The sequence below is a fragment of the Acomys russatus genome, chromosome 6 (genome assembly GCF_903995435.1).
Source record: "Acomys russatus chromosome 6, mAcoRus1.1, whole genome shotgun sequence".
NCBI lineage: Eukaryota > Metazoa > Chordata > Mammalia > Rodentia > Muridae > Acomys > Acomys russatus.
This window is the reverse complement of record NC_067142.1, coordinates 27,082,141-27,107,915: the sequence shown is the minus strand read 5'-3', so window position 1 is coordinate 27,107,915 and position 25,775 is coordinate 27,082,141. Positions and strand designations below refer to the sequence as shown.

General features: G+C 44.2%; 1 protein-coding gene across 1 annotated transcript in view; it reads left to right on the top strand.

Moving 5' to 3' along the window:
* The window catches only part of Tmem163 (transmembrane protein 163), a 191,396-nt gene that overhangs the window by 142,341 nt on the left and 23,280 nt on the right, over positions 1-25,775 (top strand). Inside the window, exon 5 of the mRNA XM_051147292.1 lies at positions 10,483-10,579. Coding sequence (XP_051003249.1) covers positions 10,483-10,579 — 97 coding nt within the window. The remainder of the gene's footprint in view (positions 1-10,482; positions 10,580-25,775) is intronic.

Sequence of the window (25,775 nt, the reverse complement as noted above, 5' to 3'; positions counted from 1 at the left end):
CTGCCTTTAGCAAGAGTGCAGTTCATGTTAGGAAAAAATGTGCCTGAGTCTGCGTGGAAGAATTGAGTGTGTGTGTGTGTGTGTGTATGTGTATATCCGTCTGTCTGTCTGTCTTGTTTCTATCTCTTTTTATGTCTTTGTCTCTGTCTTTGTTTCTCTGTCGTTCTCTCTCTCTCTCTCTCTCTCTCTCTCTCTCTCTCTCTCTCTCTCTCTCTCTCTCTGTGGTGTGTGTGTGTGTGTGTGTGTGTGTGTGTGTATGTGTCTGTTTGGACTTGTGGTGATGGCTCAGTCGGTAAAGCATTTGGCTTGGAGACACAACAAACTGAGTTTGATCCCCAGAACCTAAATGAAAAGCCAGTCAACGTGACCCCAGCACTGGGAGGCAGACAGGTGGATCCCTGGGGCTGGCTGGCCAACTAGCTTAACCTACATGGTAAAAAACCAACCAAACAAACAAAAACCCCCCACAAAACTCTAGGCTAGTAAAAGAAAAAAAAAAACTCTTAATCAAAAGAGTGGTGAGACCTGAAGAATGAAACTCAATATTGTCTTCTGGTCTCCACATGGACAGAGAGACACACATACATAGTCACACACACACACACACATACACACACACACACACACGCATGCATGCACACATGCACGTGCACACATGACACAGACACACGCAAACACACACACGCACAACACAGACACACACGCACGCACACACACAAGACACTGACACACACATGCACACACATGACACGGACACAGACACAGACACACACACACACACACACACACACACACACACACACACACACACACCATGTTTGTTTAGATTGACAGCACCTAAATAAAGAACACCCTGCATTTGCAAACCTCAGGTGTGAACTTCAGTCCCATCCAAGTGTTAACTGGCCTTCCAAACCTCAGCAGGGCAGAGTTTTCCTTAGCTCGTGGGTTCACACTAAAAGTCATGTCTCAAGTCCTCCAATGGGTCAGATGTGATAGAAGACATGTTCCTGGTGGCACTATGGAAAGGAATCACTTGTGCTTTGTATATAAGCGCTGCCAAGTGCCATTTTGTCCCATGGAATTTGTCCTCCGAAGACTTGTCCCTAAGACAGCTTCAAAGAGGACAGGATAGGACAGATTTTACTAGAAGTCCTGGGGGTGACAAGATTAGAGAAGTAATGTCACCTTGAGTGCTTATGTATGCATAATCTCACCTCAATGACACTGTGTGAGCCAGTGTTCTCTAGGGGAACAGAACTAACAGCATGAACATGTATTAAAGGAGATTTATTACACTGGCTAATGTAATACAGCAGGAAGTCCAAAAATGGCTGTCTCACACTGAAGAGCCTGAACACCCAGTAGCTCTCGGTCCACGAGGCTGGAAGTCTCTGCAGCCCATGTCTAGGCTGGAGGATTCCTGGAGGGCATCTGATGTATGTTCTAATATAAGTGAACTGGGTTCTAACATAAGTGAAGAAATGCAGCAGTGGTAGCAACAGAGTAGATGAACTTGCCTGCAAGAGTGAAGGCAAGCAGGCAAAAACTTAAAAAAGAAAATCTTCTCTCATTCCCTAATTTTGGCCTGACACTAGAATGTGACAAGCACATTTAGGGTCAGTCTTCCCACTTTAAATAAACTGATGGAGAGAATTCCCTACAGGCGTGCCAAGCGGCTTGCCTTTCAGCTGATTTCAGTCAGCCTGACAACACAGATGAGCCATCACCAACAGATTCACCATAGTACTGGGAGAGAAGTGTTCTTTTTCTTGTTCCCATTCCTCCCACAGGGAAAAAACTGAGTCCTAGAAAAGTTTAATGTGGCTTTCTAGCCATAGGCCCTACAGCTATGATTTACCTAAACATTGGTTGAAAATACCTGAAAGTGTCCGTATGAACCATATACACACCTTTTCCTTTCAGCACTCCCTAAAGCATGCGGCACAACTATTTACCAAGCACTGATTGTCTTAGCTGTTCCAGGAGGGCTGGGGAGGTGACTCCTGATTAAGAATATATACTGCTCCTGCAGAGGACCAGAGTTCAGATCCCAGCACCCACATCAGGTGGCTTGCACTGCCTATAACTTCAGCTCCCAGGGATCTGATGTCCTCTTCTGGCCTCATCAGGCACCGACACTCATATGCACCACCCACTATGCACTCATAATTAAAACTAAAATGAGAGATGGTTTGCACTATATGAGAGGGAGTGTATGATTTAAATGTAGGTACTGCGCCATTTTATTTTTTAAAAAATATTTTATTTTAAAATGTGTATGGCTGTTTTGCCTGCATGCGCGCAGGCACACACATGCATGTCTGCAGAGGCCAGAAGAAGGTGTCAGATGCCCTGAGACTGGAGTTACAGATGGTTTTGAGCTGTCAGGTGGGTGCTAGGGATTGAATCTGGGTCCTCTGGAAGAACAACCAATGCTTTTAACTGCTGAGCCATTTCTCTGTCCCTGTGCTGTTTTATATGCAGATTCTTGGTGCTGGGGATGCTAGAATGTTCTATGCAGATAATGAGGCACAATATACAGGCAAGACGCAGTGCTATGGCCCATCTATAACATGCTGGACAAGACAGCACACTTCCTCTATCCAGGACACTAGTGGGTGTTCATGAAACTGGACTTGCTAACACTGTCAAATTGGAAACTTGAGAGGCGCAGATGACTCAGGAGGTAAAGTGCTTGCCAGGCAAGAATGAGGACTCGAGTGTGATCCCCCAGGAACCATGCTAAAAGATGGTGAAGTGAAATGCATGTGAAATGCCAGAGGAAGGGAGGAAGAGGCAAGTGGATCACATGGGCTCAGTGGCCAGCCAGTCTAGACAAGTCGGTGGACTCCAGGTTCAGTGAGGGGGTCTAGTCTCAAAAAGGAAGAGAGCAGATGGCGGAAGAAGATGCTGAGATCAAACTCTGGCCTTCACATGCAAATGGACACACACACACACACACACACACACACACACACACACACACACACACACACGAACATGTTATCACATGTATTTTTGTTTTAATTTGGAGCCTTGAGTGACCAGCGTGTCACACAGCATAAGGACAGAAATGAAGGCAAATGTTAGAGGAGAGGAGTTAGATTAGTGTGTTCACTCTTGCAAGCAATGCAAATAGCTAATATATGACCCCCAATGGGGTCATGACCCATAGGTTGAGAACCACTACTTTAGAGTGCTAGAAGGCAGCAGAGCTGAACTTCTCAGCATTGTTACTTAATAGCATATTTATTTCTATGAATTTTTTATCTATCATCTATCTATCTATCTATCTATCTATCCATCTATCTATCTATCATCAATCAATCTATCCTCTATCTATCCATCTATTATCTATCTCTCTATTATCCATCTATTATCTATCTATCTATCTATCTATCTATCTATCTATCTATCTATAGGTGTATCTTTTTTATTGAGACAATATGTCTTCTGGAGTACATCATGACAAGCAGATTCATATTCACAACGTTTAATGATAGATTCCAGATCACAGCACTTCTATTGTTATGCACTAATCATTTCTGTGCATTGAAATGGGGCGCCCTCCTAATTGTTTAGAAATGTGGAATACATGAAACAACAGTTATGTAGCACCAAGACCCAGAAGTCGTCTCTGTGTTCTGCACCCCCCCTTGGCTGAGCTCTTCTCATCCCCTCTCGCTTTCTCTTCCCCTCTCTCTGGCCAATGCTCCTCTCTGTTCTGTCAGGTCAACTTCAAAACAAACATAAATTCAATCGCCCAGCTGCCAACTGCACTGATGTACCTTGGTCACTTACACTCCCACTTTGTGGCACATTAGAGGTCCTCATCTAAGGAAAATCCCATGAACATTCTTCTGTAAGAAGCTTTTTCCTTAGGGATAGAATCCCAGAGATGACTCAAAGCAAATGAACGATTTAAGCCAATTACTTTAACTGCTATAATCAAGTAGCTTGGAAACCTTGGAGAATAGGTTACTACAGTGATGCTGGAGGAGTGTGTGTGTGTGTGTGTGTGTGTATGTGTGTGTGTGTGTGTGTGTAGTAAAGCCATTGACTCCACTCACCAAAGCACACTAGGAAGCATTCATATTGAGTTACTGAGTGCTTGGGCTAGGCATGTATGTTTGGGGGTAGGTGTGTGTGTGTGGTCAGTGTCTTCTTCCATCATCCACCTTAAATTTTTTTCTTTTCTATATATGTGTGTGTAATGTGGTATGCATGTGTGTGGGGGCACAGGTGCAGGGGGCTATGTTTGTGTAGGTGTGTGCAGAGGCCCTAGGTTGACATCAGGAATAATTGTCAAGCACTCTCTTGATTTACTTGTCAAGGGAAGGCCTCTCAGTCAGACTCAGAGCTTGCAGATATGCCTGGGCTCTCCAGCAAGATTGCTCTGGGGTTCCCAGGTGGCCACCACAACCATGTGACTTCTATGAGAGGTCTGGGGATCCAAACTCAGTTCCTCCGTATGTGGTCAGCACTTAGCTGAGCCAACTCCCCAGCTCCACATCTTAGTTTTGGAGACAGAGTCTCACACCAAACCTGGAGCTCATTGGCTCAGCTAGACCAGCTGGTTGGTAAGCCCAGGGATCCACTTGTCTCTGCTCCCCCATGGGTTCCGGGACACCAACCTAACTCCTCATGCTTGCAAGGCAGATGCAGTTATTTCTAAGAAGCACTAGACAGTGATGGAGCCAAAGCAGCTGCACGTTCCTGGCTTCAGCTTGAGTTAGTCTCATCGCTGCTCAAAGCTGGTGGAGAACACAAACAAGTCACAAGGATACCTGGTCTCTTGTGCCCTTCCTCCGCGAAGAGGTGCTGCAAATGACCTTGCCTTGCAAATGAGACTTGTAGCTGAGAGTAAGTGAACGTGAGTGATGATGGATTATACAGCTGCCCACGGGCCTGCTGGGAATCTGCCCCTTGTTTGCTTCCAGTATCAGTCTGCTCCCTTTTCTCCATCACAGACCAGTTCTGAGCACGAACTGTGTGGACCATCTCCAGGTGCAAATTAAAAGTCAGCGAACTCATGGACCTCCGCACGGCTGTGACAGGTGTTATCCTACGGCCCCCACATGCTCTGCTCTAACATTGCCCTGCCCCTCGCGCTAGCAGAGGCAGCATCTCATGCCCCTGCTGCTTTCTTTCAGCAGCTTGTGATTCACCTTTAGGCAGCAGGGGTCTCTGGAAGTGTGCTGCACTGCTCTGAAGGCCCTGCAGCTTCTGGGATCTGGGAGACGCCAGCCAGTGTGTGGGAAGTCCGACTTCCCCTGAGGACATTGGCTAATCAATCTGGTTGACAGTTCCCACCAAGCTCAACCCTCCAGCCACCCATATTCTGGGATGAATTATCTCAGTCAGTCTTTGCTGGCTTTCATTTCGGCTTAAAGTCTATGGGAGAAGGGGCTGAGAGCGTGGCTCAGTTGATAAAAGTGCTCGCTTAGCATGCACAAAGCCCTGGGTTCCGTTCTGGCCTCACATACACCAGGAGTGGAGATGCACATCTGTCATCTCAGCACTTGAGAGGTGGAAGCAGGCAGGTCAGAAATTCAAGGTCATCCTTAGCTATATATTAATTTCAAGTACAGCCTTAACATCTATAGAAATATAATAAAATCTATAGAAGAAGAATGATCAGCTCTGACGGGGCAGGTGCCTTGGTTCAGGTAGGGCATACTAACTGGTAGTCTTCTCCTGTGGGACGCCACAGCATGGGAGGGTATGTGGCCTGTCACAATGGAGTGATGGATAGGGCAAGTTAGGTCCAGCTATGCTCAGAACAATCAGTGCCTTAGTGAGATCTAATTATCTTACTCCATCATGTTCAACACTGCAAAGGCTCTGCAAGGCTTCAGATGCCTGTCTGTACAGCTCAGCTCGGCACAAGAGGCTCCTTAGTGGTGACCCTCACTTGCTTCTCTACCCAGCTTCTCAGCTAGGACCCAGCATGGCCCCTTCCCTCTGGACAGTTATCATTTCTTGAAAAAAAAAAAAATAGAAAGCCAATCACATCTGTGTCCAAGGCTTGATCTCAATCTGGGTGCTGGCGACTCCCGATGTATATTCCCACCTGGATGTTTATCTGCATCTAAGCTCCTACCTCCAAGTGCCTTCTCATACATGGCTCAGTCGGTGGAGTGCCTTCGCAGCACACACAGAGCCATGGGTTCCACCCCCAGTATCACACAGACCAGGAATGGTGGTGCACACTTCTCATGCCTACACTTGAGAGGCAGAGGCAGCATAAGGGTCAGAAGTTCAAGGTCATCCTTAGCTACACCAGGAGTTCAGGGCCAGCTTGGGCTACATGAAACCCTGTCTCAAGATAGTAAAATATGTCTACTTGGATGTCTGAAAGAAGTCTCTAACTTAGTGTCAAAATGTGAGCTGTTGATCCTTCCCCCCTCAACACCCACTCTTCATGAGGTCTCCATCTCAGGGAAGAACGACCCCATCAGTCCATTTTCCAGGTTCTGAGGCCATGAATCATTCTCGACTTCTGTTAGTTTGGGAGCATGGTTAGCAGAACCTGTCCGCCGCACCTTGGGAACAGCTCTCAAGGTAGAATGTCTCCGGACGCGTGCCTTCAAGCTTTGCCATTCCGATCCCAACTTGCTTGGTCTCAGCCTCACCTGGCCTGGGTATTGTATCAGCTTCCTAACCCCTCTCCCTGTTTCTGTTTTGCCAAAGAGAGCGCAGTCCTGCTAAAATATGCCCCAGACTCTCATTTTCAAGCCCCAGCTCCCAGTGGCTTCCTCTCTTGTAGACACCATACTGTATAATGACTCCAAGAACTCATAGGGCCCAACCCCTACTCCGTTTCTCTCCCTTTATGCTTTCATTCCCTCTCTCCCTCCTTTTATAGACTTGCTATTTCCCCGTCATGTCAGGAAGACTTCCTCCTCAAAGTGCTGTCTTCCTTCTGCCTGGAAGGTTATTCCCTTCCAGGTACTTCTTGTTCCTGAGGACAGTTTCTGACACCAAGTGGGTGTGCAGTGTTAACAAGATGAATGAAGGAATTCTGATGTGTTCCCCAAGGATACACTTGCTGCTCTTCTTTATAAATGAAATTGAAATTGTGTGTGTGTGTGTGTGTGTGTTGGATGTACCTGTTTGTGTGTATATGTGCATGTAAGTGTGGGTACACACAAGAATTTGTGTGTGTTAGTGTGGAGTTTAGAGGTCAGCATCCAATGTCTTCATCATTTTCATCTTATTCTTTGAGTCGGGGTCTCTCATTGATTCGCCGGACTAGCTGACCAATGGATCCAGGAGTTTATCTGAGACTCTACTTCCCTACGGTGCTGGGGTCACAGACTCACTCTGCCCCTCCTGACTTTTATGTAGGTGTTGGGGATCCACACTCAGGTCATCACGCTTGCATGGTGCAAAACACTTTACCCTCTGAGCCATCTTCCCGGCCCCGACGGACCCCACAATTGAGTTCCTTTTGACTTGTTCCCAGTCGCTTGCTCTCCCCTGAGAAGTATCCTGTGAGAGTTTTAAGTCTTCCTCTTCCTACTTCCTGAAGAAGAGACAGTGACTTATGTGTCACACTCCAGTGCTCAGCAGGTCTCTTGGCATAAGTTGGACCTGCAGTAAGTAAATACTGACTGTTCTTCCAGAGGTCATGAGTTCAATTCCCAGCAACCACATGGTGGCTCATACACGTCTAATGTCCTCCTCTGGCCTGCAGATGTACATGTATATATAATAAATAAATCTCTTTAAAAAAAAAATTACTTCTCAACCTTGGCGAGTGCTTAATATGTGGATCAGCGCATACAATCACAGTAGGCCTGCAGGGAAGAGGGAGAGCCAGGCCACTTTCCTGTGTGCTCCCAGCAGGCTGCTTGCCAACCAGCTTTGTGTATCTGCTGGGTATGTTCTCGGCAGAGACCAAGAGCGGGTTTGTGGCAATGCACTCAGAATTTCCTTCTAGCAACTTCTCTGGTGAAATGGATTCTGGCAATGTGTGGGACACACACACACACACACACACACACACACACACACACGGGTCCCATGGGAATCTCAGGTGAGTTTTGAGCCACTGGTTGGGGTTTACATGGAAGAGGTGGTGGATACTTGCTTTATTGAAGGGTGGTAGATCATTTGTTTACTTTACCTCAGGAAGCTGTCCAGGGTGTAGGCGGGAGTGAAGAGGAGTGTGTGTTCTTTCTGGAGACCTGGCTCCTCAGGATCCCTTTTCACTCAGCTAGGCTTCTCTGTGCAGAAGGCCCTGTGTGTGGAGGGAACCAGTTTCCCTCTGCCTATCAGACCTACAAACAGTCCCTGACAAGAGGAGAGGGCTCATTTGCTGTTTGCTTCTGACCCAAATCTTGGACGTGCTCTGGAGAGTCTAGAATGATAACTGTCATGTGACATGGTGGTCATGTGACACTGTGGGCATGTGACATGGTGCCCAGAGTCTTTGTTGGATGGCCTGGACACTGGAGGGTCATTAGTTGAATCAGACTATATTTCTTGTGCTGTGCTGTGTGTGTGTGTGTGTGTGTGTGTGTGTGTGTGTGTGTTATTTGTACATGTTCCTATGTGTATGTACATGTTCCTATGTGTATGTACATGTGTATGTGATTAGGCCTATGGAGGCCAGATGTTGACATCAGACATCTTCCTCAATCTATTTCTACGTGGTTTTGTTTACATTTAAAGTTTACATTTTTAAAATCTGTGTGTACATGTGTGTGAGTTTGTATATGCCACATGTGTGCAGGTGTCCTCAAAGGCCAGGAGAGGGTACTGGACCCTCTTATGTTGGAGCTACAGTTTGTTGCCGAGTCTTAGAGCCAAACCTGGGCACTCTGGAAGAGCAGGAAGGATTCCTGACTGCAGAGCAAGCTCTCCAGAACCTTTACACCTGATTTTTGAGACATGATCTCTCACTGACTCCAGAGCACACTGATTCAGCTAGTTGGTAGTACACTCTGGAGACCTAGCTGTCTTTTCTTTTTACAGCTGCTGGGGACCCAAACTCGGAGCCTCATGCTTGTGCAGCAGACATTTTCCCCACAGAACCTTCAGTACCGAGCCCTGGGGGCTCTATTTCTAGGTAGAACTAAATGCCCTGCATGACCTTGAGCCAGCCTCCTAACCCTGTGTTCTCTGACTTTGTGTCCTTGTGTTAATGAATCACACATCTCCCTCCCCATTCATAAACTGCAGAAAAACAAACACCTGGGTGTGAGGAGCCCTCCAGGGGATTTAGGAGCTGACGTGCAGAACTCTGAGTGCCTGAGGAGAAAGCTGCTGTGTAAACACAATATATTATTAATACAATGTTAAAAAAAATAGCATTGCAGCCTGAGCTATTCATAGCAGCTTTGGGCTGCCCAAGCAGCAGGGCTCTGACACACGGGCCAGAACACTGTTTTGGGATGCAGGGGCTCTGGTTTTCAAGTATACAGCACATGGAAAAGAAGAGGAAGGTGAGCTTTTAGGAAAATTTGAGCATATTCTTATATTCACTGGGAGCATAGACGCCAGGTAGGCTGCAGTTTGCAAGATCCAAGTTTAACAAACTGGGTGGCAAACTTGTTTTGATTTTCAGTACACTTTAGAGCTACTTTAAACTGTGGCTAGTCTGAGGGCATAGAGTTACAGGTTAGGAGTTCCTTTTCTTTCCTTGGACCCATTGGGAGCAGACAAAGCTGCTTTAGACTCCACGGTGAGAAACTCCCAGGTGGGTAAACTACTAGCGTTTAGGAATTGGTTAGCTTAGCTAACTAGTTTGTTGGTCATATCCTCTAAACAGATGCATACAGTGTACCTGCTACATGCTACTATAGACACTGGGACAAGGAGGATATAGATTATTACCCAAGGAACCTTCATGATGATTCAGATCCCCCCCCAGTGTGTATGTGTGTGTGTGTGTGTGTGTGTGTGTGTGTGTAGAGGCCAGAGGTGAGCCTCAGTCATCTTCATTCTGTCTTTCACCATCTTACTTTTTGTGATGGGGCCTGTCGAACCCTGAAGCTCACTGGTCTGGCTGTATTAACTTCAGGAAGCCCCTGGAAACCCATCCTAGATAAGGAGCTGACCACATACCAAAGACAGGATTCCATCAGTGTAGATTAGTGAATGAGCTTCCCTGGGGTTATAACAGGAGCACAGCTGACTAAAGGCAGCTGCATCATTGAAAAGCCCACACCAGCATGGGTGACAGGTCACAAAAGCTACATCCTAGGATCTCCCTGTACCTTCAGGCAGCTCCACCTAAGGGACTCACTTCTTCTAAGCAATCGCTACTGTTGATGTAACATTCAAGAAGGGGGCCTTGTGAGTCTTCTTAAGTTTCAGAAGTTTCCTTAGACTTGTGAATTTTGTTGTTGTTGTCTTGTAAGTTTCCTTTCTTTTCTGAGGATTAATGAGCTTCTCTACACTGGGGGGTGGGGAGGATGTGTTAATTTAGAGGAAATAACTACACAGCTGTTCATGTTCTTTTTCTTACAGAGCCTGTGTTATCTTGGGGGTGATCTTTCTCCTGTCATCTGTATGCATAGTGGTCAAGGCCGTCCATGACCTTTCAACAAGGCTGCTCCCTGAAGTGGTAAGGTCCTTCTCTCTTAACATTCCTCTCCCAAGTTCCACTTTTTTGATAAAAAATAAAGACATCTTGCTTTAAAACTAGTCAAAAGGGATAAGGAGCAGGACACAGACTGCAGCACCACGTCAGTGTAATATGTAAATCTATTTCCATGAGCTTTCCTAGCATAACTATGTCTAGATATATAAACTAGAAGACACAATCTCCGACAGAGATGTTTCTCACTGTCTTGTCCTCTGGTCATTGCTTTTAATTCTTTCTTCCCTTATCCTTTCTGGCTGTTTTTGTAGCCTTCACAGAAGGCGGCTGATTTGGTGATGAAGATGCTGACATTGTTACTTTCACATTTGGGTTCATGACAATATAAACGAGACACATTGGCTTGTAGGATGTGTTTGGATTTCAGCTTGATCACGGCATATCATTTTATACAAGTCAGGATGATTAGGGAGACTGTACATTAGTCTTTTGGATGATGTATTTCATTTGTGCTTATATAATGTTGATATGACTGTTGGCTCTGTTTCTTAACAATTAAACTTTATTATACAACCCAACTAGCTTACACAAGAAGGAAAAAAGGTTAAAGGGACAAAAGAGTGAACCTTCCGGTATTCATTCCACGGGACAGGTCCTTAGGTATCTCTCTGGCCCACGTGCTGGTCCAGCCTGTCTGCTGCTCCACATGCAGCTCAAGCCCAGGCTGAACTTGTTCTCTCCTCCCCAACTACCTGAGTCACATGGGAAGGGCAGTCTCCTTCTCCCATTGAGGGTCAATTAGAAAAACAATAGCCCAGTTGGGGTTCCCAGGTCTGCTTCCTGAATTCCAGGCCCAGGATGGCCCTACTCAGTCTGTCACAAGGTATTCATGGGGTGCCCCAAGGATAAAGCCCGCCAAGACTGCTTCCACGTGTGACAAAGCTTAATCTTTCCCACATACACACATCCCCATTCTCTTTTAAAAAATTTAAGAACTATATACACACATATACATATATACATAATCATCAGGTATCAAGTACATAACCAAGTCCTTTTATACTTGTTAACCCGAGAGAAAGTATTCCACTATCCTACCAAAGAGAATCCTTTTCTTTCATGAGAAATTGCAATTATCAATCTATAAATGTGTTTTTAATTCTTAAACTAAAGCTTCTAGTAACACTGTGGCTATCTAGTCTCCAATCCCATCAGAGACCCAAGAAGGAAAATCTATCTAATAAAGGAAGTGCTGGCGGGCAACTTCCAAGTTGCATAGGACAGAGAGAGAAGACCGCCTGGATAGTCACCGGATTCTCTCTTTCATTGGGGCAATCAGTCTTCAGCCTTATCGGCCCAAAACATCCAACAAACTGCTTTTTGAAGCAGGAAATCTGACGGTCTGGTCCATCTAGTCTCTTCAAAGCTGGACAGTCAACTTTCCAGCATCACTGTTGATCATGCAGACAGTCAGCCTGTCATCAGCAGTAGAGATAAGAGCAGTTTCTCTGTCCAGTGACCATTCTGTCACCCACATCTCTTGAAGCCCCCATCTTCAATGATGCAAATGGAGAAGCGGCCAGGAGTGGATGTCTCTCTCTGTCAGGAAAGCCCTCATCGTTAAATGCCATATTCTGTGGATCTCTGAAGAGTTTGAAGACTAACTCTATCTATTCTTTCAGTTATCAATCTATTCCTTTGAAGATATATACAAGGAATTAAACAAACCTGCTCTATGACAAATTAAGTTAGTATCTAGTAGGATTTCTACATAACTAAATACCAACTTTTATCCCCGATCTTCCTTAACAGTTTTTCATAAGACATTAGTGGTACATGAATAATACATTAAATAAACATTGAACAAAATGAACTTAAGTTTCTAACATACAATATATATTTTGTCAACATATAACATACAATACATAAAGCAAAAATGAATAACAATATACAATTTAAGTTCTTATCAATGTGAAGCAAAAGTTGAAGTCTTAAATTTCCATCAATCAAAAGTCTTAAATTTTCATCAATCTACAATACCAGTGTAGGATTTTTGAAGTTAGTAGATTCAATAATCTACCTTTTATTCGACAAACCTGTATCCTCCCTTCCTTCCCCTCTTTTCCTTAATATTAAAAGGGATAGAAAGTAAGAGAGAAAGAAAGATAGAAGAAAGAAATCTTCAAATGAACTTTTATTAATTGTAACTAACCCCATTAGGTAAAAATGAACATTGGTAACACACCAAAAACACCTATCCCACCTACTGGGAATGGGGGCGTTGTGTTCTCAAAATTACTTTATGCTGTTTAGGAGAAAAATCTTTTTTGGGTACCCTAGAAAAATAATATATTTGCCAAGCGCTGGAAAAGCTAGCTGTTTTTGTCCAGTCCTTTTGGGATCGATCCTTTCGGCTAGCTGATTTATTGTTAATATGCATGCAATTTCTGAAAGAAGCAGTAGTGCCAGAGGCAGAAGTTCGATCTTCATAATTGTCCTGTTTTTTGCTCTGAAAGTAAGCAGACTTTTGAAATCATTAGTACAGGTATGTTAGTACATATATAATTTTCAAGGAAACATCAGTTGAGGCATCTTGCTTGAGGTGCCAGAGGCATGCTTTTGGGGTTAAATCACCCATGCTGCCTGCTTCATCTTCAGCATTGTCCTGCTTTTTGCAAATAATACAGGGCTCTACCTGCATATACACCAACAGGACAGAAGAGGGCATTAGTTCTCCAAGCTGTAAGAAACAATGTCAAGTTGTTAAGAACCAGGTAGCTCTTAAGATTCACTTGCTATATGGTCAGATCTAATCTTTATAAGTTTAGTTGGTAGCCATATTTTTTCACTCCCTGTGGAAACATATGCATACCCATGACCCCATCTCAAAACTACTGCAGGTTTCCATTTCATACTTGACAAGTCCTTGTAGAATATTGGTTGTCCCAACTCCTCAGTTTTTTTCTATCACCCAATGTCTCTCCGCAGCTGAAGTCCCTTCATCATTCACATTAAGAAAATTTAGAGTCAACAAAGCATTATTTAATCGGTCCCTGGGTGTCTTTACCCTTCCCTTTTGTTTAATAAGCATTTCTTTTAAGGTACGATTAGCTCTTTCCACAACTGCTTGTCCTGTGGGGTTGTGAGGTATACCAGTAACATGTTTTATATTATAATACATAAAGAAGTTTTTCATCTTAACAGACACATATGCAGGAGCATTGTCAGTCTTAATTTGGGCAGGTATTCCCATAAATGCCATTATTTCCAGCAAATGAATAATCACACAGTCAGCCCTTTCAGAACTTAAGGCAGTTGGCCATTGAAAACCTGAATATGTATCAATGGTATGATGCACATACCTCATTTTTCCAAATTCTACAAAATGAAACACATCCATCTGCCACATTTCATTCCTTTTGTTACCTCTAGGGTTAATTCCAGCAGGTAATGGTAGCTATGGTAGTTGACTATATAAGGCTTGTTGCCAAGTGATAGAAAATCTTTTCTTCAACCCCTTACCATTGTCATGATGTTTTTCATGAAATTTTGAGGCTTCGAATACATTACGTATCAATAATTTGTCGATCTCCTCATTTCCTTGTGCCAATGGACCTGGTAAACCTGTATGGGATTGAATATGAGTAATATACAAGGGATAATTTCTACTTCTGATGACCTGTTGCAGTTCTATAAATAAGGTAGTCAATTCGGTGTTATCAGGAGTAAATTCAGCAGTTTCTATATGCGAAACAACTCTTTCAGCATATTGAGAGTCAGTAATTATATTAAGAGATTCAGGAAAATCTAACAATATCATAAGGATTGCATATAATTTTGATTTTTGAACTGATGTAAATGGGCTTTTAATCACCTTGGTCATTTTCTCAGACTTATAACCAGCCATAACTGTTTTATTTGCATCAGTGAAAAAGGTGGCTGCCCCTGAGATTGGTGACCTCTTTACAATACTTGGAAGGATCCAATTAGTTCTTTTTATAAACTGTATATGTTTGCTTTTTGGCTATCTATTGTTAATGTCTCCCAAATAGTTATTACAAGCTTTTTGCCAATCTTCATTAATTACCCATAATGACATAATCTCAGAATCAGTAAGAGGCACTACAATTTCCATCGGGTCCATCCCTCACAGTTGACGCAACCTTATTCTTCCCTTTGTAATCAATTCAGAAATTTTCTATGTATATTTTCAATTTTTTGCTTTGTTTATTTACCAGGAATATCCATGCTATGATCCTGTCTTCCCTTTGCATGAGAAGCCCAGTAGAAGAATGTTTCGAAGGCAAAATAACCAGAATGCAACAAAGTTTAGGATCAATTCTATCCACATATGCCTTTTGAAGTTTTTGCTCCACCAGAATTAACTCCTTTTCTGCCTCAGCGGTTAGACGTCTAGGACTGTTTAAATCTGAATCCCCTTGTAATGTTTGAAACAAGTTACTTAACTCATAGGTAGCTAACCCGATTATAGCTCTTAACCAGTTAATATCTCCCAATAATCTTTGAAAGTCATTAAGAGTTTGCAATTGATCTCTACGGATCTGTACCTTTTGTGGTCGAATTTTTTGTTCAGTTATTTTTTAGCCTAAATAGGTAATTGAATCTCCTCTTTGTATTTTTTCCACAGCAATCTGTAATCCCCAGCATGGTAGAATTCTTTGTGCTTCCTGAAACATTATTTTCTACAACACTAGGATCAGAATCAGCTAGCAGAATCAGCTACATCCATATAATGGTATATGATAGATTGAGGAAACTGCTTACGAATTATTTCTAAAGGTTGTTGCACAAAATACTGGCATAAAGTTGGGCTATTCAACATTCCCTGTGGAAGTACCTTCCAATGATATCTCTTCATTGGAGAATTATTGTTCAGAGTAGGTACTGAGAAAGCAAACCTTTCCCTGTCCTTCTCATGTGGAGGTATGGTGAAAAAAACAATCTTTTAAATCAATTGTAATTATATGCCAAGACCTAGGTAGCAAGGAAGGCAAAGGAATTCCAGGGGTTGAACCCATGGGTTGAATCACCTTGTTTATGGCCCTCAAATCTGTTATCATTCTCCATCCACCTGATTTCTTTCTTACCACAAACACAGGGGAATTCCAGGGACTGGAAGATTCTTCAATGTGTTGAGCCTCCAGCTGCTTTTTCACTAAACTGTGAAGCGCCTGTAACTTTTCTTTTGTTAAGGGCCACTGCTCCTGCCATACAGGTCTGTCTGAAATCCATTTTAGGGGCAAGGCGGTTGGTATCTTAGCAGTGGCCCCTCTTATAAATTTTGACACTCTAAACCTGAAGAGTTCTGAGTTTGTACAGTGGGCATAGCTTGTGGTTGCCCCTGATCACTTATATTTATCTCTTCCCCAGAAGCGCGTACCAATTCACCCATAGTTTCATCCTTGTTTATCTCAGTATTTGCAGGAATAGTAATCTGAGTACCCCATTTTTGTAAGAGGTCTCTTCCCTATAGATTTATGGAAATGTCAGCCACATAGGGTTTCAGCCTCCCTATCTGCCTGTCTGGTCCCACACACTCAAGCCACTGTACACTTTGTTTTATTTGAGATAACTTACCAATTCCTACAATTTCTGTATAAACCTTCTTATGTGGCCAATTGTGGTTCCAAGACTTCTGGCAAATGATGGAGATATTGGCTCCGCTGTCTACCAAGCCTTCTATTTTAACACCATTCAATTGTATAATTAACTTAGGTCTCTGATCATTAATTACTGTTTGCCAGAACACACATGTCCCTGTGCTTCCAAACGCGCCAGTCCTTTCCACTGGAGCGGCTTTGCCCTTAATGTAAGGAAACAGTAGGAGTTGAGCAATTCTATCCCCGGCATCAATTTTCATCTTCATTTTCACACATGCCATGATTTTTATTTCCTCCTTAGAATCTCCATCTATAATACTGGGATGCACAATAAAACCATGAGAAGTTAGCCCACTTCTTCCCAGAACCATTCCTACTGTGCCTGAAGGCAAAGGTCCGAAAACACCAGTATTTAATTTGTAACATTCAACCTGGGGAGATAGGGTAAGAGACATATTTGAAGCCAGATCCAAGGCTGCACTGCCTTCAGTAGCATGCATTAGATCACTAACACTCAGTTCCCATTTTCCTGCGGGTTTGTCACTTCCTGACTGGCCAAAGGAATTCGGCTGGCATTGTTTACGGGGCCCCGAGCCAATGGCCCTCTCCTGCCGTTTCCCGTTGGCAGGATATTGCCTTGCACATCTCTCTTAGACTGACAATTCTGAGACCAATGTTTCCCTTTTCCACAGTGACTACAGTACCCTGAGAGTCTTGGTACCTCATTACCATCATAACCAGAACCTCCTTGTTCTCTCCTATGAGTTATGTTTTCTCCAGGGTTATTGCACCTTCTATCTCTACAGTTTCTTTGCACATGACCAATTTTACCACAATTGAAGCACCGAGTATTATGATATCTGGGCTCTCTGGCTAAAGCTTGTCCCACAATATTATTTTGATACTCCTGGGAGTTGATATTAACTGTCTCCTTTACCCAGTCATCAAGTGGAGCGCCTCTTTCCTTTAATGGTCTAAGCACCACCTTACATTCAGTATTTGCATTCTCATAAGCCATGATAAGTTTTAATGCCTGTTTGTTGTCAGAATCTGGCATCACCTTATCCATAGCCAATCCTAATCTCTGCAAAAAATTCTGTAAAGGGCTCCAGAGGTCCTTGAAACACTTTAGTAAATGGAATAGTTGTTTTCCCAAGTTCCTCTACAAGCTCCCAAGCTCTCAAGGCTGCCTTACAACATTGTTCAATCACTCTATCTTCAGCTTGAATTTGTTCTCTAATGTTAGTATATTGTCCTTCACCAAGCAATTGATCTCTATTAATATTTATTCCCTGTGTCGTATTTTCTTGTTCTATTTTTATAGCCTCTGTTCACCACCATGATAACCACTGTAACTGTTGTGCTGCTTCCAATACCGCTGAAACTAAATTTTTCCAATCTTGAGGAACAAGTCTATCCTGAGTGGCCCAGCTGTTTAACATTTGTTTAACAAAGGTAGAGTGCATACCATGTTTTATGATAGATTCCTTAAAATGTTTTAAATCCATCATATCTACAGGACGCCAGGCCATTTCGTCATAACCTTCAGCACCATTTTGCTCGGGCACATGTCTTACAGTGACTGGAAAAGCTGAAGGTGTCTGGGCAATTATGGAGGTGTCCTCCAATGGGACATTTACTTCCAAAGACCTTTTGGTCAGTCTGGCTTCCTTTGCCTCTGGTTTCTGACCTTCTCCACCCTTTTTAACCAAAGGTGCCTTCTGCTTTTCCAGCCCTTCCAGTTTTTTCTGCATTTTGCCCATTTGTTCAGTCAATTCAGTAATTCTTTCCAAAAGGATAGAGCTTATTGCCTCTTCTGGTTTTTTCTGGCTTTCCAGTCTCTCTATTTTTTGTCCTTCATCACTACCAATTACCAAAAATTCTATCCGCTTTCCCATCCCTTCATTTTCTTTCCTCAGCCTTTCCATATGTCCAGTCAAATCTGCAATCTTTTCCAAAAGGATAGAACTTAATGACCCTTCCAGCTTTTCTATGTCATTAGCCTTTCTTCTAATCCTTCTAAGCATGAAATATTGTAATAAAAGGACAATGAAAAAACAGAGATTCCCTCTAAGTATAATGTAGGAAAGAGTTTTGCAATAGCAGTTGCAACTTTGCTGATACCCTGAAACAGCATTTCTATACCTTCGAATACTGAATCTTCCCTCATACCATTAGGGACTGTGGAACCCATCGGGCCCCACGTTGTGCACGAGATGTTGGCTCTGTTTCTTAACAATTAAACTTTATTATACAACCCAACTAGCTTACACAAGAAGGAAAAAAGGTTAAAGGGACAAAAGAGTGAACCTTCCGGTATCCATTCCATGGGACGAGTCCTTAGGTGTCTCTCTGGCCCGCATGCTGGTCCAGCCTGTCTGCTGCTCCACACGCGCTCAAGCCCGGGCTGAACTTGTTGTTCTCTCCTCCCCCACCTACCTGAGTCACATGGGAAGGGCAGTCTCCTTCTCCCATTGAGGGTCAATTAGAAAAACAATAGCCCAGTTGGGGTTCCCAGGTCTGCTTCCTGAATTCCAGGTCCAGGATGGCCCCATTCAGTCTGTCACAAGGTATTCATGGGGTGCCCCAAAGGTAAAGCCCGCCAAGACTGTTTTCACCTGTGACAAAGCTTAATCTTTCCCACATATGACTTTGGGGATAAGACCTTGTGAGTTTTGTAAAACTCAAGATCTTTCTCAGACTTGTGAGTTTTGTTGACTTCCTGCAACTTATAAGCTTCTTTTACTCCCTTAAGTCTTAACGAGCCTTGATCCAGGAGGGAATGTTTGAACTTGGAGGACATATCCTTACAACTGTCCATGTTCTATTTTTTATAGATCTTATGTCATCTTTGGGGTAATCCTCCTTCCCTCTCTCTTTCCCTCCCTCCCTCCTCCCCCTCTCTGTAAATGTGTGTGTGAGAGGAGGGGGGAATATAGACAGAGAGAGAGGAAGACAGAGACAAAGAGACAGAGACAGAGAGTTAATGGAAAGTTAAAGGGATATTGTACTACATGTTTGAGTAGAGGCATCCAAGTGGCTGCTTACATTGCTTTAAGCCATCTCTTTCACAATCCATCAGTGCTTTAACTGTTGTTTATCACCAAAATTGGCCTGAAATTGGTCCTCCCTCTAATCTCTCAGGAATTAACAGGAAGAAAAGGTGGAAACCAGGGTAAGAAGTTTCCTACTTAGGATATTCAGTCATTTTCAGAAGGGGTGCTCTCACAAGAAAATAGTACTGCTGCCTCCATGTGTAGGCTCTTCCATTTTTAGTGATTTGTAGTCTCCCCACGATCTGCCCCACTGCTGGAGGTCTTATACCCGCCTGTCCTCTTCGCCATCAAACTTTATGTCTCCTGCTCCATTCTGTTAGGATCTGAATCTGCTTAATGTGGAAGGCACCAAGTGTGATTATGTGTGTCACGTATCAGGCAGCTAACTAACATCCTGTATTTTTTCAGAGGTTATGAATACACCTGAATTTGAAGAAATATTAGTAAGTAGGTGCTTTTAGCACTGTGCCAGTTGACACATTCATTTATGAAGATTTTAAAGATTAATTTCCAGCAGGCATAATGGCATTAGGTAAATGACTTGTCTGCAGGCCTCTGTAGAAAGGCTCCTTGTTTTTCTCTAGGTAGCAGAAGCATTTTTTGCTAGGGGCAGTTGCTCATTATCCCATGGTGCAGATGCTCTTAGGTGAAGAGCTCTGTGATTTCAATCCTCCCTAACTGTATCAATGTCAAATGGTTTGCCCATGCTAGGTTTAAGTAGTGAGGAGCCACATGGTTCCACCCAAGATGAGCCCTGTCCTCAGAGAATCCAAGGCTACTGCAGTCTTTTTTTTTTTTAATCAGTTCTGGGGTGAGACTGAAAAACTATACCACTTTGTGGATATTCTGCATATGTTTGGTTTTATTTTTAAGCTTTTAGCATCGTAAAAAGTTAACAAGGAGCATTGGAGCTGCTAGCAAAGGCTGCTCTTTGACAGCATACAGGGCCAGCTAACATCACCAGGGTATAGAAAAGTATTTATTTTTAATGCCTGCAAGTGGGGGTCGGGGTGCATGTGTGTGGATGTGTGTGGATGTGTGTGGAGGTCAGAGGTCAACCTCAGGTGTTATCCTCCGGAAGGCTGTTTCTGTCCTTTGAGATGGACTCTCTCATTGTCCTAGCACTCATACTTTGGCTGGAATGGTGGACCACTGAGCCCCAGGGGTCTGTCTACCTGTTGCCCCAGCACTGAGATCACAAGCCTGTGCCACCAGTCTCGCTTGTCATGTGGATTCTGGGGATCAGACTCAGGTCTTCATGCTTGCAAGGGAAGCACTTTAGCAACTGAGAATCCGGCTGTCCCAAATCCTTTCTTTTCTTAAATTAGCATACAAAGCACCAGATCTCCTCATGACATAACACACTCAGTGCTGGTTGCTGTCCCAGTGCCAGCCCCACTCCCTGTCTTCCTACACTCATAACCCCTTTGGACCCTTCTATCCTTCTACCCTTTGCTATCACAAGTGTTTGTCACTCTCTCCAACCCTCTCCCTTAGAGCCTCTTTCCGCGGGCCTCTCAGGATCTACTTTCTAGTTTTTTAAATAGCCACACACACTCACTCCCACATAAATATGCATGTATACAAAGTAGAAGCCAGGATCTGCATATAAGCAAGAACATGAAGTGTTTGTCTTCCCCAGCCTAGATTACCTTATTCCCCACCCCCCCACCCCACCCCTCACCCCCGCCACCCATTCATTTTTTAATGGCTAAGTAAAATTCCATTGTGTACATGGACCCACAGTTTCATTAGCCATTCATCTGGGGATGGACGTCTAGGCTGGTTCCAGTTTCTGCCTATTGTGAAAAAAGCAGCAATGGCCATGGATGGGCCCAGGTCTTTGTAGTAGGATGTGGAGTCCTTTGGGTATGTGCCACAGATTTTTCAGTCAAGTGTTCTGGTTCCTTTGCTCTGTACCAGGGAAGTTTCTAGAAGCCAGCCAGCAATAGGCAGCCTCCCAGTTCCTGCCCTGCTGTGACTCAGGATAAGTGTTGATACACAACACTTCATGTAAATTAGATTTTATCAACTCAAATGCCCAGAGAAATCACCCGTGGGCACAAACGGGAGACATTGGCAAGGTTTACGGTACCCAGCGAACCTGGTGAAAAGACTCCAGCCTTCTTCAGAGTTGCTGTGCTAGGGGAAGGTGTAGAACCCTCTGCTGAACATAAACCTGGCAGGGCTGAGCAGACAGCTCAGTGGGGGAAGGGCTCACTGGGCAAGTGTAAGGACCTGAGCTCAGTCCTCAGGTCACTGAAAAGCGGGAAGGCCACCTGTCCCCTCAGCATTGAGGACAGAAAACAGGAACACCCCTGGGGCTCTCCGGCTAGCTGAACCAGTGAGTTCTGGGTTCAGTGAGGGAGTGACAGGGTAAGACACCTGATGTCTTCCCTGCATGGACACCTGTGCAGGAGGAGTACCTGCGTGCATGCACGTATGCATAACACACACATGCAGAAACTAATGAAAAAGAAACGGGAAGCCTGGTTTGGAGTGAGTGGATAATTTCACATAGACGCACGAAGACTCAGCCGCCTTCTACAACTTTGTCACCTCTCGTAGGGCCTGGGCCAAACCAGGGACAGTGTTCTTCAGGGCCTCCAGGTGATGAATGTCCCTCTCAATCACACCTCAGATCCAAGCTGCAGTCTCATGTCTGAGCTGTGCCCTGACAGAAACAAAGTCTGGGAGTTGGATGTGGTTCCATGGGCAAAGCTTGAATAGCATGCATGGAAACCTTGGCTTGAGCCCCACGACCACGCAAACTGTGTCTAGAGGTACACACCTGTTATGTAACCCCAGCACTGGAGACGTAGAGGTAGGAGGGAGGACTAGGAAGGAGGGTCATCCCGAGCTACACAGTGAGTTCAAGCCCAGACTGGATACTAAGATACACGAAACTGCCTTAAAACACAAAACAAAAATCCAAACCAGTTGAGCGTGGTGGCACATGCCTATAATCCCAGCACTCCGGAGGCAGAGGCAGGCAGATCGCTGTGAGTTCAAGGCCAGCCTAGTCTACAAAGCAAGTCCAGGACAGCCAGGGATACACAGAGAAACTGTGTCTCGAAAACAAACAAAGAAACAAAAAATAAAATAAAATTCAGTGTGCAGTTCTCAGAGTGAGACTCAGTAAAATAATGGGTTAGTGTGTGTGTCTGCGTGTACATGTATGTGAGGGTATGTAGTATATATGTCTGTGAGACTAGAGGAAGAGATTAGCCTTGTGTATTCTCCATTGCTTCCCACATTATTCCCTTGAGACTGTCTCTCTCACTGAACCTGGAACTTGCTGTTTTACATCTAGGCCTAGTGGCTAGCAAGCCCTAGGGATCTTCTTGTTTCTGCTTGCCTTACCCCCAAGTACTCTGGTTACTGGTTATAACTGTTTATTTTATTTTATTTTCTTTAATTTTTTATATTTTATTTTAATTTTTTATTTTTTGGTTTTTCGAGACAAGGTTTCTCTGTGTACCCTCGGCTGTCCTGGCCTCATTTTGTAGACCAGGCTGGCCTCCAACTCACAGTGATCGCCTGCCTCTGCTTCCCGAGTTTATTTTATTTTTTAACGTAGATTCTGCGATTTGAACTCAGGTCCTCATCCCTCCTTCCCCCGCCACTCCCCCCCCCCCCATACCATCTCCCCAGCCCCCAATGGCTCGGTTTCCAACAAGAAATCTGTGTAGTTAGGAGTTACTCAGCTGTGAAGTCAGCTGGCTCTGAACCTCCAGGATGTCACTGGCCCCTTGGGGTTTGGCTGGAAGAGGAAGTGGAAGAAGCAGCCTGGTTTCTGGGGTGAGCCCTGAAGCAGGCCTATGGGGGTGGTCCTGCAAGGCTGTGTGAGTAAAGGGCACAGGCTCCCTCCACTCCTCCCTTGCAGTACACCTTTGGTTAGGGAGGCAGAGTCCAGAAGCGAGCGCTCTGCAGCTTGGCTCTGTTGGAGCTCAAGAAGCAAGGCTGCAGTTGGTTGTGCTATGCCATGAAGCTAACACTTGCTTGATGCCAACACATTGTTATTTACTTATTTACAACACAAAAGCAGCTTCTAGTGTTGGATATGTGGTCCAGCTGGTAGAGTGCTTGCCATACCTGGGTTCCATTCCCAGTGCTGCTTAAACTAGGGATGGAGGAACATGCCCATAATCCTGGCAACTTGGGAAGCAGAGATGGGAGGATCAGAAGTTCAAGGTCAACCTCAGCTACACAGAGAGTTTGAGGGCATCTTGAGCTACATGAGATCTTGTCACTAAAGCAAACAATGAATAAATAAGAAGAAATAGAAAGAAACTAACTTCTGAACAAAAGTGAGCATGCTCAAGAAATCTGTGCTGGTGGCTACCATACCTACTATATCTTAAGTTCTTCATTGATGGATACAAGTTACACATATTGGTATAGATATATGCCGCTTAACACTAAGATGGGGGGTGGCTGAAGAGGTGGCTCAGAGGTTAAGAGCACTGGCTGCTCTTCCAAAGGTCCTGAGTTCAATTCCCAGCAACCACATGGTGGCTCACAACCATTTCTAATGAGATCTGTGCCCTCTTCTGGCATGCAGGGTACATGCAGATACAACATTATATAACAAACAAACAAACAAACAAATAAATAAATAGATCTTTAAAAAAAAACACTAAGATGGATTGTTTTACTGTTTTCTTTCTTTCTTTCTTTTTTTTTTTCTTTTGGTCCTTTTATTTTGATCATGGGTTGTTTTTAGTCACATCCCGTTTTGGTTCCACTGTACCCTCTCTGACAAGGAAGGGCAGGTGGTATGTGTTTCCTTTTTGCAGAGACATGGACTCTGTAAGCAGAAGTCTGAGGTGGTTCTGTTGGCTAATGGCAGAGTCTGGATTTGAACCCTGGTCTCTTCTGCAGGGATGACTCCAGCTCCTGGCTCCATGGGGCCTGTGTGTGTTTGCTACCCTACTGGCTACCAGGGCTCAGCCTTCTGGAATGTTGCCTCCCTTTTACCCTCTCCTTCCTCAATGAGCAGTGCTAAAGGAGTGTTTCCTGGCCTTGTTCTCTGTTCAGTGTCTCCTTGGCCTTCTAAGCAAGAGTCTCATTTGGGGCATGTGTTTTTAAAGGTTCCACGTGGTCTCAGCGAGCTCTCTGAGGCTCATAGCCCTGGCGTTAAAGATGTGAGAGCAGAGGTTCTCATTGTAAACTGAAGTTCCCAGAACAACATGACATATTACCAGTTGGAGCATTGAATTTTGGGTAGCCTGAATCTGTATTCCTGGGCTAACGTTACTTTTGGCTACAGTACAATCTGTTTCTTATTCCCTTTGGGGTGAAAGCTGTTTTTGCATGGGTATAATCCTGCCTCTTTCTCACTAGAAGAACCTAGGGTAGGTTGTTTAATCTTTTTCTACCTCAGCCTTCTGTTTTATAGAAGGCCAGTATAAACATCACCTTGTTGATAAAGTTAACGACAAGGCTTTGTTTACTATGGAAGCCCTTAAGACATGCTTAGCTCGAAGCTATTGAGTGGCTATTGTTGGCTGGAGGAGAGCTGGCTCAGGAAGACTGGAGGCCTTTGATATCTTCAGTGTGGGAGATCAGACTGTATTGAACGTTTCCAGGAAAGCCTCTCAGAGATACTTTCTCTTGGGTATTGTAGTCTGTGATTCTTGGATCCTCCATCAGCATCAGAAATCTTCTACCATGGTATGCTGTCCAGCACACCTCCAAACTTAACTTGGGAATTGAACTGACTAATAATCAGAAAACAAAACAAAAACCCAAAAGCCGACTCACTTGGCAACGTGCTTACCTTATATGAGCACCTGAGTTCAGCACCTGGAACCCACATTTAGAAAACAGGTGCAGTGGCATACATTTGTCATCTCAGGGCTGAAGAGAGGGAGACCGGTGCAAGTTTGGGGCTTGCTGGCCAGTCAGCCTAGCCTTGCTGGAGAACTCCAGGCCAGTGAGAGATTCTCTCTCAAAAACAGGTGGATTATGGTCCTAGAGAGGTGGGTACAGGATAAAGGAAGCCTGTTTGGCAATTGTGGCACTGGAGTTAGGATTTCAGCTCGCTGGCTTCCAGCCTAGCTGAGATATGAACCCAGATTAGAGAGATCCTGCCTCAGAGCACTAGGTGGAGAGTCATGGAAGACACCAGATGCCTTTCTGGCCTCTTCATGCAAGTACAGGCAAGTGCACCTATACACACATCTACACAGACCCTCTCTCTCTCTCTCTCTCTCTCTCTCTCTCTCTCTCTCTCTCTCTCACACACACACACACACACACACATTAACCAACTAACTAATTAGTTAACAGCTAGCTAGCTAGCTAACTAACTAAATCTTTTTTTTAAAGTTGCAGGGAACTGGGCAGTGATGGTGCATATCTTTAATCCGAGCACTCGGAAGGCAGAGACAGGTGGATCTCTGTGAGTCTGAGGCCAGTATGATTTACAGACTGAGTCCAGAACAGCCAAGTCTACACAGAGAAACCCTGTCTCGACAAACAAAAAAAGAAAAGAGGACACACTTGAAGTTGACCTCTGACATTTACATGCTTGCGCGC